The sequence below is a fragment of the Ciona intestinalis genome, chromosome 13 (genome assembly GCF_000224145.3).
Source record: "Ciona intestinalis chromosome 13, KH, whole genome shotgun sequence".
Lineage (NCBI taxonomy): Eukaryota > Metazoa > Chordata > Ascidiacea > Phlebobranchia > Cionidae > Ciona > Ciona intestinalis.
This window is the reverse complement of record NC_020178.2, coordinates 820502-836729: the sequence shown is the minus strand read 5'-3', so window position 1 is coordinate 836729 and position 16228 is coordinate 820502. Positions and strand designations below refer to the sequence as shown.

At 35.5% G+C, this 16228-nt stretch overlaps 3 protein-coding genes across 6 annotated transcripts in view; 2 read left to right on the top strand and 1 right to left on the bottom strand.

Moving 5' to 3' along the window:
• The window catches only part of LOC101242471, a 357398-nt gene that overhangs the window by 90366 nt on the left and 250804 nt on the right, over positions 1-16228 (top strand). The gene's annotated exons all lie outside the window — the stretch shown is intronic.
• The window catches only part of LOC100185316 (prolow-density lipoprotein receptor-related protein 1-like), a 29365-nt gene that overhangs the window by 12247 nt on the left and 890 nt on the right, over positions 1-16228 (bottom strand). Inside the window, exons 3-19 of one of the 2 annotated variants that reach the window (XM_018814575.2) lie at positions 15827-16036; positions 15298-15446; positions 14593-14753; positions 14084-14179; positions 13743-13840; positions 13274-13424; positions 12692-12869; positions 4987-5197; positions 4224-4410; positions 3574-3684; positions 3195-3342; positions 2666-2802; positions 2203-2310; positions 1848-1961; positions 1557-1676; positions 981-1094; positions 80-250 (exon numbers count right to left, since the gene is read on the bottom strand). In XM_018814575.2, coding sequence (XP_018670120.1) covers positions 80-250; positions 981-1094; positions 1557-1676; positions 1848-1961; positions 2203-2310; positions 2666-2802; positions 3195-3342; positions 3574-3684; positions 4224-4410; positions 4987-5197; positions 12692-12869; positions 13274-13424; positions 13743-13840; positions 14084-14179; positions 14593-14753; positions 15298-15446; positions 15827-16036 — 2464 coding nt within the window. Of the gene's footprint in view, positions 1-79; positions 251-980; positions 1095-1556; positions 1677-1847; positions 1962-2202; positions 2311-2665; positions 2803-3194; positions 3343-3573; positions 3685-4223; positions 4411-4986; positions 5198-12691; positions 12870-13273; positions 13425-13742; positions 13841-14083; positions 14180-14592; positions 14754-15297; positions 15447-15822; positions 16037-16228 lie in introns of those variants that run through there. The other variant, XM_026837369.1, reaches the window with a different exon arrangement.
• Positions 5555-12522, top strand: LOC104266375. Of its 2 annotated transcripts, XM_026837375.1 has the most exons (11): positions 5555-6547; positions 6686-6800; positions 7111-7191; positions 7948-8330; positions 8581-8820; positions 9090-9346; positions 9651-9854; positions 10253-10693; positions 10890-11104; positions 11567-11753; positions 12063-12522. In XM_026837375.1, the coding sequence occupies exons 2-11, from the start codon at positions 6702-6704 to the stop codon at positions 12149-12151; spliced, it is 2196 nt and encodes a 731-aa protein (XP_026693176.1). In that variant the 5' UTR covers positions 5555-6547; positions 6686-6701; the 3' UTR covers positions 12152-12522. The 2 variants fall into 2 exon arrangements, with proteins under 2 accessions (XP_026693176.1, XP_009860675.2); XM_009862373.3 differs by lacking the exon at positions 5555-6547 and having other exon boundaries at positions 6559-6800.

The following is a 16228-nucleotide window of genomic DNA, read 5'->3' as shown; positions in this document are numbered from 1 at the left end:
AATGCGCATATACAATGCAGAGGTAATGGGCTAACTCTGGACCTCACTCATATAAAATAGACATACCATAAATACCCACCATTTCCACAAGGAATGTGATCAACAGGACAAGCACTTGTAGGAGAAGGTGGGCAATCCATTTCATCAGTTCCATCACTACAATCCATATCTCCATCACATTTCCATTCATGCATGTAGCATTCAGCATCACTCTTGCATTCTAACATCGACTGTTTACATGCGCCATAACCTGGGTGTATGATGGGTTAGAAGATGGGGAAGATGGGACACCTTTTCATTTCATTTTCTCGATCCATTTGATATTGAACAAAGAACATTTAAAGAATTACAAAACTGTTTCCTCACGACTCCCATAGACCGTTTTTAGTTGTTTAAAACATGATTAGGATATTTGGATATTATGTGCTAAAGGTGTCCCGTCTTCCCCCCACCCTACTTTATATTCTATATGGGTGACGTCCAACATGGTGGCCTGGGATTTATGCCAGAGAGCAGAGTTAGCCCTTTATATTGTAACATAGACTTTTTGAATGTGCCGTTACTTTGATGTGTATTGGGTTGGGCAATGTATTTTCTTTATTTTTTTTTATTGTATTCTACATGGGTGAGGTTCTACAGAATGGCATAAGAACCTGGGATTTAGGTTAGATTTGGTCCATTACCCCAACATTGACTTTTTACATGATTAGTAACCTGGATATGGAATGTGCTGAATTATAAAATGTATGGCATGCCATGGGACCTGGGATTCAGACCACAGTTGACCCATTACCCCAACATTGTATATGCACACTATATTTCATTGGCAACGTCCTACAGTAAGACACGTCAATGTACCAGGGATTTTGACTTTTGTTACTCTGTAATTAAGCCAAAAAAGCACAAAAAAATGCAAAAAGACTTTCCCTTAAATACTATTAGGTAACAAAAAAGCTAAAATAAAAATAAAATTAACTCACTGCAACCAACTTCATCACTATGATCGTCACAGTCAAACTCTCGATCGCATTTCCAAGCCATAGAAATACAATTTCCATTATCGCATCGGAACTTATCCGCGCCACATGAGATGTCTATGAGTGTTGGAATAAAATTTCAGTGTTACCAGTCAAAAAAGGTGTTCCATGTAAAAAGGCTAGTGTTTCCAGACAGAAAATGTCGGTGTTTCGGAAAAAAAGCTTGTATAATTTATTATATATACAAAACTTAATATTTTTAGACAAACACATGTGTTAAACGTGACTATTAACGGTTGGAAAGAACTGTCCTTATTTAAACTACCAGTGTTTCTAGTTAAATATACCAGTGTTTTTTCAGCTAAAAAACACCAGTGTTTCCAGCTGAATATCACCAGTGTTTCCATCTAAAAACACCAGTGCTTACAGCTGAAAATCACCAGTGTTTCCAGCTAAAAACACCAATGTTTCCAGTTAAAAACACCAGTGTTACCATCTAAAAACTCCAGCGTTTCCAGATAAAAATCACCAGTGTTTCCAGTTAAAAACACCAGTGTTTCCAGTCACAAACCCACATACCACATGACAATTCATCCGATCCATCTGGACATTCCACCTCCCCATCACAAACCCAGGTGTCAGGTATACAATGACCTGTACCAACACAACTGAAGAAATCCTCTCGACATTTACTCGAACCTGCCATTGTGAGTCAGCAATTTTTGAAAAAATCATGATTTAGCATTTTACAGTATTTTGGGGGGAATTTTCTTTTAAAAAGTTTAAAAAATTCGATTAAAAAAAAAAAAATTGTTATTTTTGAATTGTATCACATAATTGTCTTTATGAGTCAGCAAAATTGAAACTTACAGTTTGCCTCGTCGCTCCCATCAAAACAGTCTTTGTCCGCATCACAAACATAAGACAATGGGATGCATTTATGAGAGGTTGAGCATTGGAAGTGGCCGAGTGGACATGTATGGTCTGGTGAAAAATTATTTAAAAAAATCTAAAATATAGTATTTTAAATTTGACAAAAAAGAAGTGTATTATAAATCTAAAAGAAATCTTCTGTCAATTGTTTTATTTTGTGACCTAAAGGGCCGATGTTTCGTAGAAGGCTAGAGGAAACATTAAAATACATAAAACTGACCTTGTAAAAACCTTTTTAGGTAAATATCATATGTAAAAAACAGTTATAACTTTTCATAAAATTAAAACTTACTGCAATTTTCATCTGAACCATCATCACAGTCAGACTCAGAATCGCATTTCCAACTCAATGGGATGCATTTACCATCTCCACAACTAAACATTCCATAACTACATGGTACTGTAATGTAGAGGGTTGGTTATTTACCTTATGCTTGTTGTGGAGTTACAATACGGGTGTCTTCTTATACACCAGACACACATGGTGTATTCTTACACCTCATGTTCACTTTTAAGGTATAACATGGGTGTCTTCTTATACACCAGACACACATGGTGTATTCTTACACCTCATGTTCACTATTAAGTTATAACATGGGTGTCTTCTTATACACCAGACACACATGGTGAATTCATACACCTCATGCTCACTGTTAAGTTATAACATGGGTGTTTTCTTATACACCAGACACACATGGTGTATTCATACATCTCATGCTCATTACAATATAAACAGTAGTATACCCCATACTTACATCTAGACAACCTTGATGGTGAATTAGGACACTGAATATCGGGATCTTCATCACTCCCATCATCACAGTCAGATAATCCATCACATACTCGACGTTTATCAATACAAGTGTCGTTCTCACACATCCAGTAGCCATCCCTGTGTATAAAGGTGGAATCTAACTATGTTTTATTAAATTAAACCCCTATGTAGGTGTGTAGGTGTAATGTTATGGGTGCCTGGTGTGACACTGATTAGACATTGTATGTTTTAACAGTTTTAAGTGTAAAAATGAGGCAAAGTGGTTGGGCATCATAACCTGAGACCCGATGCTCAATAGTGATACCATTGTTGGCGTATGTGTCCTTGGAAAAACACTTAACTGACATTGCCCCACCCAGTGGTTACTAATGGGTCGGAGCACTCCATAGCATGCCATGCTGTAGGACCTTACCCATATAGAAAACAATGTACAGTCTTGGTTTTACACATAACAGTCTTATATACTTGACTGTGAGCATGGGAGTGGCAACCATGGATAAACAACTCACCTGCAACTTCTGGTTCTACAGTAAATATCAGTTTCATCTGCCCCATTACTACAATGAGGTGTACCATCGCATGTGTATATGTAAGCCACACATCTTAGGTGTTGGTCCTCTCCACAGTCAAACTGATCATTTGTGCATACTGTGTGAGCTGTAAGGCAAAATAAAGATTGAATGTAACTTATTTACCTTCACGTGGCCGCAAAACGGCAGTCGTTATAACACAGGTGTTCTGTTTCATACATTCCGTTTACCACTTATTACAAAAAAATAGGCAAACTTTATGAAATTAACAGTTAGATTAAAAAAGTCCACAAATAATAACCTTAATTTAATGCTACACCAAACAAATTGTAAAAAACGTCAAAATGCACCAACTTACCCCCACATTCGTCCGATATTACCCCATCAGGGCACATGCACGCTGCTGAACCATCGTCAAGTACGACACAGCGATATTTACAAGATGCCGAGTCACAGGGATCTCGACCGCCTAAAATATTTTTTGCAAATACAGTTACACTCATGGTTGTCAAACATTGGGAATCTCATTGATTAATGTGGTGAATGCAATATACTTTGGTTCTGTTTGTTTGTATAGACACCTAACAACAAGGTAAAATCTATTTTAGGATTAAAACTGGGGTGACATTGTTAAAATACAGTTACACTCATGGTTGTCAAACATTGGGAACCTCGTTGATTAATGTGGTGAATGCAATATACTTTGGCTCTGCTAGTTTGTATAGATACCTAACAACAAGGTAAGATCTATTTTAGGATTAAAACTGGGGTTCTAAAACATATCTTGTCACCCCTGTTTCGAAAACAGAGTGACACTGACAACCCCTACGTTATGCAGTTGAGTTTAGGAGCCATGTTTTAGAGTAAGAACAGATATTAACAAAATATAACTTAAATTCATAGTCATAAAAGATGGCCTTAAGACTTATAAAACGCCTAGCATCAACACTATACTTTTAATACTTACATTATATATATAAAAATAATATTATATATATAAATACTCACATTTATCATCATACACAGCCATTACACCCAGTGGGTGAGGGTAGCTTCTGTTTCTCATGATTTCTAATGCCCCGCCATTCCATTTGTTAGCTCTTAATATCATCCTATTGCCCCAATCACTCCAGTATAAGTATTTACCAAGTACAGCAAGGGAGAAGATATGATCCAGACCATTGGATATTATAACCTGGGAAATATAACTGTTGAACTATAAATATTTAAATGAATGAATGTAACTTATTTATTCTACGTGGTGGGGCAACGACAGTCATTGTTACACGAGTGTTCTGTTTTATACACCTCTTGCCTGCTTATGAGTTACCACGTATGTAACTTTGTGGGTGATTACTTTTGGGAAAAAGATTGGTCCAATTCATTGGATATTATAACCTTTGAAATACAAAAACATTAAATTATAACTATTAGATGTGGCCAATTTTCTTTTGGCAATTGTACAAAAAACCTGCTGTAGTTAAAGTATGATCCATAGCATTGGAAATTATACCCTGGGAAAAATTTAATTTGTAAATTATAACTATTTGAGTGAATGCATTAAAGTAACTTATTTATCCTCTCGTGGTTTGGCAACAACAGTAGATATCATACAGGCTTAATGGGCCAAATCTGGTCTAAAACCCAGGCCCTCACCCATATAGAATAGACCTCAACTAAACACCTAGAAATATTAATAAATTAGATTAATGCTCACTTTTCTATTACCATACCCCATAGTAAAATAAAAGTAAATAGCAGTAACACTAACCTGTCTATTTCCACCATCAAAGTCACATCTTTCAATTTTATCTAACGAGGCGTCGGCCCAATATAATTGCTTCACTATGATATCTATGGTGAGAGCATTCGGTGTTTTAATCTTCGTTGAAATTATTGATTTGATATTACGGCCACCAGATGTTGATCTTGAGACACTCGCGTTTCTTTCGTTCCAGTTGGTCCAGAAAATGTAATTTGGTCTGTGGGTAAAATATGTTCGTTGGTAATGGATTGACAGTGAGCATTAGGTGTGTAGATAGACCATGTGTGTCTGGTGTACAAGAAGATGCCCATGTTATAACTCAACAGTGAACATGAGATGTATGAATACACTATGTGTGTCTGGTGTATAAGAAGACACCCATGTTATAACCTCGCAGTGAGGTGTAAGAATACACCATGTATCTAGTATATAAGAAAACACTTTATGTATCAAAAAAACAAAGAAATTTTAGTCACAAAGTAATATTTAAGTTAATAAAACAATTTAAAGGGGACAGAATTCTAGGATTTTGAAACAAATTCCCTTTTTTATGTTATAAGTTGGACAATGGAGTAGGCACGCGTGTTACAATGACTGATTATTGAGTAACAATAGAAGAGATAGAATGAAAGTCATTGAATTGTTTACAAGGAATCTGTTCAAACAAATAGTGACCATAGAGGCAGAAGACTTTACTTTCCAAGCAAAACTGTAGATTTTTATGCCAGCTTTGTTTTTTCTATTAAAATTGTTTAAGACAATTGGCTTTTTTGATTTAGGTGTCTGAATATTTATGAAATAGTTGGCAGTTTCTGTTACGCTACTAGTATTTACGCTTAATATATTTAAGAAAAATAGTACATTTTTATGTAAGCTATAGTTTGTTATTGCTCTATTATTTAGTTTTCCGTTGTTGGTTTATGATTATTGTTTAAAACCATATTTAAAATCACAGTAAGGATATTTGGATATTATGTGCTAAAGGTGTCCCATCTCACCCCCTACTATATATAACTAAGAAAATACTTCTAAGTTTTAGAACTTGCTGTATAAAGGCATTTAAAGGTATTAGGAATTAAATGCCATGTATACTTAGTAGGCGTGCCAGGTTACTAGAACATACATACTGTGTTGTGATAATGGCTATTATGACAAAGCTATTGTGACATGTCTATTGTTAAACATGAATAGTGGGATTTAGTTCGAAGGCATATTTCGCTATGAGAAGTTCTGTAATAGAATATTAGGTCAAAGCAGTGCTGTGAGATTATTATTTGGAATAATAATGTCTTTTTTGGATTAGTTAAAAATTGGTTGTATAGATTTTTAAAATTGTATTAATTTTTATTGGTAAACACTGCTGAAAAGTGAAACGTTTAACTTTTTTTAGCAATTGCTCATCTTTAAGTTTTAAGTAGTAAGGGTATGGACAACTGCATTATGATATTATTTTAACATGTGTTTATGTAAGTTATGTTGTATTTGACCAACACCTTATTATTTTTGACAGCTAGTTTTACAAAGCATCATATGGAACTTAAACTATATTCCACAGCAAACATAATATGTAAGTGGTATTGAAAGTTATTAATCTGTATATGGATCTGGTTATAGTTGCAAAAAGAGCTAGCTTTACAAAGTATCATATAAATTACCCTCCTACAGACCAGACATATGTACATGGTATTTAAACTTGTAGTTCTAGATTTGGTTAAGGTCGTATGAGAGAAATGTCTTTAACAAAGAAGCAGAAAGAGGAAGAGAAACATCTACAGCATGTCATGGAGGCTTTGGAACAAGATAATGTGGAAAAGATAAAGGTAATTATGTTTGTATGGAGTGTTGGGGTAATAGATCATCTCTGGTATAAATCTTAGGTGAAATGTGGAACCTCACTCATATAGAATTAAAGATACATGTCAGGGTAATGGGCCAACTTTAGCCTAAATTTCAGGTCCCATGGCGTGCTATGTTGTAAGACCATTCATGGAGAATGTCTGTGTTTGTGTATATATATATAATGTGTATGTATCGATACATAAACGCTTGTTTAATAGATGTTTTGTACGTCACTCCATATGTTATACATTTACAAGATTTCTCTGCAATATTGTACAATCTTTATAACAGAATGCCATATCCACAAAGAAACACGGGAAAGGCTTTGTTTTAACGAGCAAGTTCTCCAAGAAAAAAAGACCAAACTCAAAGGTTAGTTTTAAATATAATAATATTAAAAGCCAAACAATTTCGGACACTATGCATTACAAAGTTAAAGGCTTAAACTTAGACGTATCCAAAGACATAGCATTCGTTATATATAAAAGTACATCACCCACAAAGTAACATAGGTGGTAACTTGTAAGCATGCACAAGGTGTGTGAAACAGAACACCCGTGTTATAACGACTGTCGTTTTCCGGCCACACGAGTATAAAGTAAGTTACATTCATTCATTCATTCACATATTATTAGCAATGAGTGCAAAGTTTTGGTTATTATAAGTACATAGGATTTGCTTAATATTAGTACATATATTTGCTTTTTCATTGAAAAGTAAACATGAATAAATCAAATATTACCTAAATAAACAAAGCCAGTGTTGATACCGTGTCAATAAGTCTGGGTATTGAATAACTTATGCTTTAAATTTGGGTTGCTATAACACAATGTATAGATACAAGCTGTATTTGGGAGCTGGTTTAAAAGTTAGGTTGTAATTTTAATTAAGGTATCCGTATGCCTGACAGGAACTGTTTATGAATTAAAGTAGATTGAAATATTGTTTATAAAGAATGTTATGTATTTTATAAGCCACTAAGGATTAAGTACCTTTAGGCAAGTCAAGCATTTAAGAAATTTACATTAAAGCAAGAAACATTTTCGAAGTGATAATTTAAAACACGCAATGTTTTGGTTTTTACAAAAGTTTTTAAGTGTGAAATTTTGTTGTAAATATTTGAATTAGGATCAAAGAAGGTCCCCCCAGATGCCTGTTGTAGTTGGATCACCTTTCGGTTCCCCTCCTCCCTCCAGGAAGTCTTCCCCGTCTCCTTCACGAGGCCGTCATCTTATTGAGAAGACTTATATCACAGAAACTGATCACGATCATAAAAATAATCGGGATTTACCGAAAAAAGTTGACATGGCTTCCCAATTTGAAGAGGTTGCTATAGAAACGATCCCAGAGCCTCCACCAGGTACTCCAGAGCCAAAAACCGCATCCAAGGAAGATCCAGGAATCACAGAGGCTCCAGAAGAGGTTCCAGTGATCCCGGAGTACAAAGAGGAGAAGGAGGAGCAGGTAAAAGAGGAAGTGAAGAAAAATAGGAAAAAAGGAAGAAGAATATCGTGAGTTGGATTATTACAAATATTTACATTTGTTTATTGACTCGACACTGCTACAATAGTGGGCGTATGTGTTCTTGATCACTTAACGAAAATTGCTTCAACTCTGTGGCCCCTAATGGGTTGTCTATATTATCTATCATATAGAATAATAATCACCTACAAAGATACGTATGTGGTAACTCGTAAGTGTAAAACATAGACAATTGTCATTGCCCGGCCACACAGGAATAAGTTACATTAATTCATACAGATCCGCTAACTATGCACGACTAGCTTTGTCCCAAACCCCAACCTACTATAAGTTGGAGACAAAGCTGAATAAGATAAACAAAGAAGAAAACCCTGCTCCTGTAAGGACCAATGTGTTTGAAACAAGAGTAAAAAAGGAAGGAGGAAATGCTGTGTCCCCGTTCTACACGCAGCTGGAAATCCCCGAAGGAGCTTTGAGGAGCGATGTGCTTGTCAAGTTTGTTACACAGGATTATAAAGGGTGGGTGGGCTTGGCAGTGAGCATGAGGTGTATGGGTTATTGTGAATTGTGTATTAAATGTATACGTATTGTAACACAACAGTGAGCATGAGATGCATAAATACATCATGTGTGTCTGGTGTATAAGAAGACACCCATGTTATAACTTGACAGTGAGCATGAGGTGTATGAATACACCATGTGTGTCTGGTGTATAGGATGACACCAATGATATTATAACCCCAAACGATGTACAAAAACACATATAAAATAACAGTCTTTCATTTTAGCATGGAAATATCGTTGGGACAAGATGACAAGTTATGCAGCCACGTAGTTGACATTGGCATGGCACATGCCGCGTATTCCTTGCACAAAGATGCCACGCTAAGGATGCGGATTCTAGGGGAGTGTGTAAATGTATATGATGACGTGATTATACTTTGTACACGCCACTTCCAGTGGGAACGAGTTCCAACTCGGGTGGAGACAAAGAAACATAACGGAGATAATCACCTTTATGCAGTGACTAACACACAGTTTTTAGGTATGGTTTTCTATTGGCTTACTTTTGAGATTTGTTTGGAAATACATTCTTAAACCTTTTTTTATTCGCTTTTATTTAAAATTTGATTTGCTTAACTTTTTTTGGCTATTTATTGCGTATTGTAACATAATGTGTTCTTATTGATGGGGCAAAATGTTTTTCAGTCCTTCTACTCATGGCAAAGATTGCAAAAGTAAAAAAACTATATGTTTATCAGAAATATAGGCTGTAAAGGCAGCACTTTAACATATTTCCACAGAAACCATAATGGCAACACTGTAAATTATTTTTTGTCAAAATGCAGGTAAATTTGTGGTAATCACATCACCAAGAGTTGACAGGTTTGTTTTAACATCCGCTGGTGATCTCATCCGATCCACGATTGATCCGGATGTTGCTCTTCATCTCGAGGAAGCCACTATCGGTCATCTGGACCACTTGGTGGAGCTATACGTGAGGAGAATGCGAGAAGACGCAGTTGTTAATACAGGGACAAGTAACGTCAATGGTAAGACTTGAATGTTGACGCCGGTCATGTAATACTTGGAACTAGGTCATTTTTTCTGCATGCTAACAGTTTGGACAACCCATAGGTGACTACTGGATAGGACACTTCCGTCCACAATGGTAGCAGCATTGAGCCTTGAATCCATAAACTCTAGGTCATAAGCAGGCCTGCGAATCAATGTGCCAGATACTTGTATAAGAATTAAGCGGAGTCTGTCATATTTGTTTCTGCTTCATGGTAAAGACTTTTCAGCTTTGAATTAAAACAGTTTTTACCATACTCCCATCAAGAAATATTTGCAACTAAGCGACAGTTGGGCCAATACCCCAAGCACTATAGCCACAATATTATCTAAACAGTATTTAGATAAAACTTCACAAATAAATATCCCACCACAGGTATAGATGGAAGACTAGTTGCATCAAGTTCCATCATCTCAGTCACCAAGCAATCTATGGGGAAGACACCATCGTTACAACATGGTGTAACTCTTCCTACTAAGGTTACGCTGACCGTTCCTGTGACGACAGTGAGCCACCAAAAGGCACCAGAGAGCTGGACAAGTTTGAAAGTGATGCACAAATTTGGGGATGGGGAATGGAGTGATATAACTTTACAGCAAAATTTGCTGCCGTCTCCAAAATCTGCGCAGTCTGGAAATTCTGTTAGTGTTACTGTCACAGTTCCTTGTCAATTAATGGTGCTGGCTTTCTCGGAGAAAGAAAAGGCGCAGAGGGACATAGAAATAGAAGAATTATGCGAAGAGTTGGTATGGAATAATAGAATGTTTGATGTGAAGGTACTTGTACATCAAAAAGTTGAGAGGCCAGAAATTATAAGTGAGTGATTTTGGCTTGAGTTGGTTGCACCACTTTTTACAGGTGTTTATATAAGTTAAGTTGTATTTGACCGACACTTTGGTATTTTTACCAGCTAGTTTTACAAAGTGTCAACAAAACAATAACCTTGAATTGGTTGCACCACTTTACACAGGCATTAACATGCACATAAAAAAACATCCTATTTAATTTCAAGGTGTTCATATCGTTCCAAAAGAAGCTGCCGAATTAATATCAAAAGCTATGGAGCAAAACCAAGAATGGAAGAAGACTGAAGACAAGTCAAACGAAGGCATTCGATTGGCTGAAAGAGACCATGTGATCATGCGTCTCAGGGACGGATTGAAACTAACAATAAATCAAATTTCGCCGAAAATTCAGTTTAACAGCAGGAGATGGCAAGGGTTTGAGGTAATGTAAAATGATTGTGATGTTATTCTATTCTATGTGAGTGGGGTCCTATAGGAATGCACGCCATGGGACCTGTGATTTAGGTGGGGTTTGAGATAATATATGATTTATACAGCCACTGTAGAAGTAATGGAACAACTCTGTTCTAAATCTCAAGTCCCATCGCATGCCATGTTGTAAGACATTACCAGTGTAGAATAGGAGTAATTTATAAGAAACAAGGATGATTGTGATGTCATACAGAAGGTTGTGATGTGGTAATATAGGTTCACAGTAATTTGTAGCGTAGTGGCTAACCAGTGAGGTACTTGCATTCTAACCAAAGGATAGTGGGTTTGATGCTTGATGCTGCTACCATTCTTGGCGCATGTGTCCTTGGGTAATGGGCCATGCTGTAGGACATTAGAATAGACCAAACCAAACATTTTAAAAAGATTCAATTTTGACTTACATCTATCACAGTATCAATTAGAAGCAACAGAAGAATCATTCGCAAATATTTCCGAAGCTATTACAGGCAGTATAGAGTTCTACCATGTGGATGGTGACATCACAGATGGTTCATTGTTACATAGTAGTGACATCACAATACCAAGAGAAAAAGCAAAACCTTATAAACCTACAGTGGTTGTACGTCCAGTACCAAAAGGTGGGAAAATATGTTTAGACAATGAATGAGCGAATGTAACTTATTTATCCCCACATGGTTAAGTAACGACAGTCATTATAACAGGGGTGTTCTGTTTCATACACCTCATGCTTACTTACGAGTTACCATGTATGTAACTTTGTGGGTAATTGTTTAGGTTTTTTTTACAGTTTTTGTAAATGTATGGCTGACAATTTCAGTCGCATAGCACACATGCATTTTTAGGATAAATTTAGGACCTCAATTGTTTTAAAATCTAATGTTTTATATTCTAATTTACACAAAACATGCCGAAAACTATTTTTTCAGTCCAAGTTTTTCGAGAGTACAAGCTAAAATGGATGAAAAACCTTTCAGCGAGCGAACAAGAAAAATACAAGTCAATTAACACGCCGTGACCATAGACATCTTATAACCACAAGAAAAGAAGTAAATAACAATTGGGACCATTCCACTGTGATTCTAACATACAGTGCCAGTGTCATAACTGTGTTTTTTAAGTTTTTGATAACTTTTTTTTTAAATTCATTTTTTTTAACATTTATTATGACTTGTGTATTATGAACACTGTCCAGTTTGTATCATGTATAAAAGAAATGCTGTATATAATATTTAACTTTTAATACAAGTATTATGTTTAGTCTCAGTAGAATTTTGTGATCTTATTTAATTGCACCACTTTTCACAGGTGTTTATATAAGTTAAGTTGTATTTGACCGACACTTTACTATTTTTGACGGCTAGTTTTACAAAGTGTCGACAAAACAATAACCTTGAATTGGTTGTACCACTTTTCACAGGTGTTTATATAAGTTAAGTTGTATTTGACCGACACTTTACTATTTTTGACGGCTAGTTTTACAAAGTGTCAACAAAAAATAACCTTGAATATTATGCTAGGTTTAGCGGATCATTAATAAAAAATCACACATTCTTACCTCGCACATTCGTAAAGCACTAGTGCCCTCAAGCGGTCATTTACATCTTGTTCAGGTACTATGATTTCTATGTTGGTAGAATTAAGAAGCTGACGTCGTATGTCCCGCTGGACTAAGCTTGTCCAATACAGAGCGTGTTCAACTTTGTGGTAAGCTAAGCCTTCTACAGGACCAACATCTGAACAAAATAATAGAAAAGTTGACAACTTTTGGTGGAGAGGCATTTATAAGACATATTTCGATAAAAACAGGGCCTGAAAATATATGTATATATATTTAGACAACCCGTTAGTGACCACATGGTTGAAGCAATTGCCAGTAGTGTCTTGCACAAGGACACATACACCCACAATAGTAGCAGCGATGAGCCTTGAATAGGCATTTATTAGACATATTTCGAATAAAAGACAAATATATATAAAATATTAAAGGGCTTAAAATTATAGACAAAACAACAGTTTTTAAACATGCTTACAGTTAAAAACATATTTACATTTAATTGGAAGAAATTAAGCGTGGTCGCTACACCTAGCAGACAAACCAGCGATTTATATTTAAATATTATTAAGTTAAACAAATAACCTCTTGCTACAAGTTGTGGATTAGATATTGAACGTCCATTATATGTAGTGTTCACGCTGTATATGTTACGCATAGTCATGTCACTGTAGAACATACGATGGCCTTTATAATCCATTGCCAGTGCTATCACGGATTTCATGAGGTCAGGATTCTGTGAAAATCACATGAAAATATGAGTATCATGAGATTTATGAATATTTTAGTATTTTATTGGTTGCACTACTTTTCACAGGTGTTTATATAAGTTAAGTTGTATTTGAACAACACTTTAGTATTTTAACAGCTAGTTTTACAAAGTGTCAACAAAACAATAACCTTGAATTGGTTGCATCATTTTTCACTGGTGTATTTTGACAGCTATTTTTTACAAAGTGTCAACAAAACGATAACCTTGAATTGGTTGCACCACTTTTCAGTTTTCACATGTGTTTATATAAGTTACATGAACAAACATATATTATAAACTTACATCTATTCCAGGTAATGGGGCATTTGGATCATTAAGATCATCAACATTGATGCTTTGAATGAGTTTGCTTTCAGAATATGCGATGTATTGTTTGTGTGCTGTAATAAAGTATATTTGTAATGTCATATGCAGATACTATGATGTCATATAAATAGTATATGTGAGGTCATACAAAGTTGGTGTTATACAACTAAATTAAAAATGAATAACGTGATACAGTTCTTTGTGAGAAATTTCATGCTATAAAAATCTTATCATGTGAATAACCTTCATGATTATTTGAATTATTTAAAAGACATTTGTAAAAAAATCCAAGGAAATTAAGGAAACTTTAAACTCACGCTGACAGCTTCTATTGTTTGCCGTCAAAACACCATGCGCACATGCACATCGTCGAACGTTGTTTCCAACGTGAAAACATAATTCCTCACAACCACCTGTTGTATGCACGTAATATTATATCATTTTCAAGTGGGAATAAAATATCATAGCCACATGAATTTTATGTCATATGCACGTAAACGAAGTATCATTTTCATGAAAATAAAATATCCTATGCCGTTAATAAAATAATATATGCGCATTCTATATCGTAGGCACATTAATAAAGTATCATATGCACATGAATAATTCATATATTACATCATCTGAATAAATTAACAAAAAAGGAACATATAAAGCTAACAAAATGACAAATTTTAACAAGGTACATTTATTTTAACAGGACAATTTGTAAATAAAAAAAAACATCAATTGTACTGCTTTTTATACAAATTCTAATAAAAAAAATCATTAAATTATGTACAATAACACATAGAAACAAATAAAATATTTATTAAGTCATAATTACCATTATTAACTGCACACACATTTGTTCCATTCTGTCTACTTGCACTAAATATGACCATATCTTTTAACTGCAACGATAATCCTTTTGCCAGCCATTTGATTGAACTATTTGTGCATTGGGTCCTAACTTCACATACGTTTATTGATCCTCGTAAATGGTGACTGAAAAAAGTACATTTTCAGGGTGGTTTCATATTTATATCCACACGTGGGTAGGAACTTGAGTGACTTATCCATGGTTGCCACTCCCATGTCCACAGTCGAGTTAAAGTTATTGCAGTGTGTGGATAAGCAGACATGACTTTTGGTTGGTTTGGTCATTTATATCCTCGTGGGTGGGAACTTGAGTGACTTATCCATGGTTGCCACTCCCATGTCCACAGTCGAGTTAAAGTTATTGCAGTGTGTGGATAAGCAGACATGACTTTTGGTTGGTTTGGTCATTTATATCCTCGTGGGTGGGAACTTGAGTGACTTATCCATGGTTGCCACTCCCATGCCCACAGTCGAGTTGCTGAAGCTATTGTAGTGTGTGGATAAGCAGAATTTAGGCCAAAGCTAGCCCAATACCAATTAGTTATACATTCCGGTTTATAAATTTATAAAAGCCTTTTTCAATATTTACCCCATTTTCAATATTTACCAACTTACATGGGCATTGAACCCAGTAGCGTTTGGTTTCCAGCCCAATGCTTAACCAACTCACCTATCCGACCAATACAGCTTTCCGTTGTAAAAATCGATACCATATGTTCTGAACTGTGCCTCGTCATAAACTAGTTGACGATTATTTCCATTGAAATCAATTGAATGGATTGTATCACGTTGGGCATCGCAGTAATATAATCTATCACTCTGAAATAAAAAGTAGAAAATCTGTATATATGTATATATAGGTGTATTGGCAGTTTAGTAAAGTATCAACAAAACAATAACCTTGAATTGGTTGCACTACTTTTCACAGGTGTTTATATAAGTTAAGTTGTGTTGGACCGACACTTCAGTTTTAGTCAGAAATACCACTACCATTGACAGTGTATATGTCCTCGATCAAGTGATTTAATCCACATTAACCCCAACTAATAGGTTCAGCATCGTGGGTATTGTAGTAACAGACCAAATGTTCTATAAATCGCAGGTCTTATACTATTGCATTCTACACCATTCAAGACCTCACCCACAAATACAAAACATAAATTAGTCTAAAATTTTAACAAATAAACAAAAAAACTTACCCCAAAATCGATAGTAATCCCATTTGGCCAACCAAGTCTAGTTGCAATCCAGTTTACACCGGTTCCATCCAGTTTCATCCGGATAATTCCAGCTTTGGTGCCCCAGTCAGTGACAAACAATAACCCAGCAACAGGGTGAAGGGCGATGGAGCGTAACAATTGACCCCCGCGATAAATTGTGTAAACATACAACCCATTCATTCGCACTACCTTTAGAAAAAATAATTTTCAGAAATTAAAGTAAAAATTACTAAAAGAGATCTTTTGGCGACTTTATTTGAGAATGTAACTTACTTTATCCTCGCGTGGCCGAAAAACGACAGTCTTTATCACACGGGTTTAACACCTCGTGCCAGCTTATGAGTTACCATGTATGTTACTTCGTGGGTAATTATTATTTTT

Excerpts from the sequence above, each read along its gene's own strand:
- LOC104266375 (XM_026837375.1), top strand. The coding sequence starts at position 6,702 with ATGAGAGAAATGTCTTTAACAAAGAAGCAGAAAGAGGAAGAGAAACAT. Across the intron at positions 8,331-8,580 it reads AAAAAAGGAAGAAGAATATC|ATCCGCTAACTATGCACGAC; the intron begins GTGAGTTGGATT and ends TAATTCATACAG. Across the intron at positions 8,821-9,089 it reads GTTACACAGGATTATAAAGG|CATGGAAATATCGTTGGGAC; the intron begins GTGGGTGGGCTT and ends CTTTCATTTTAG.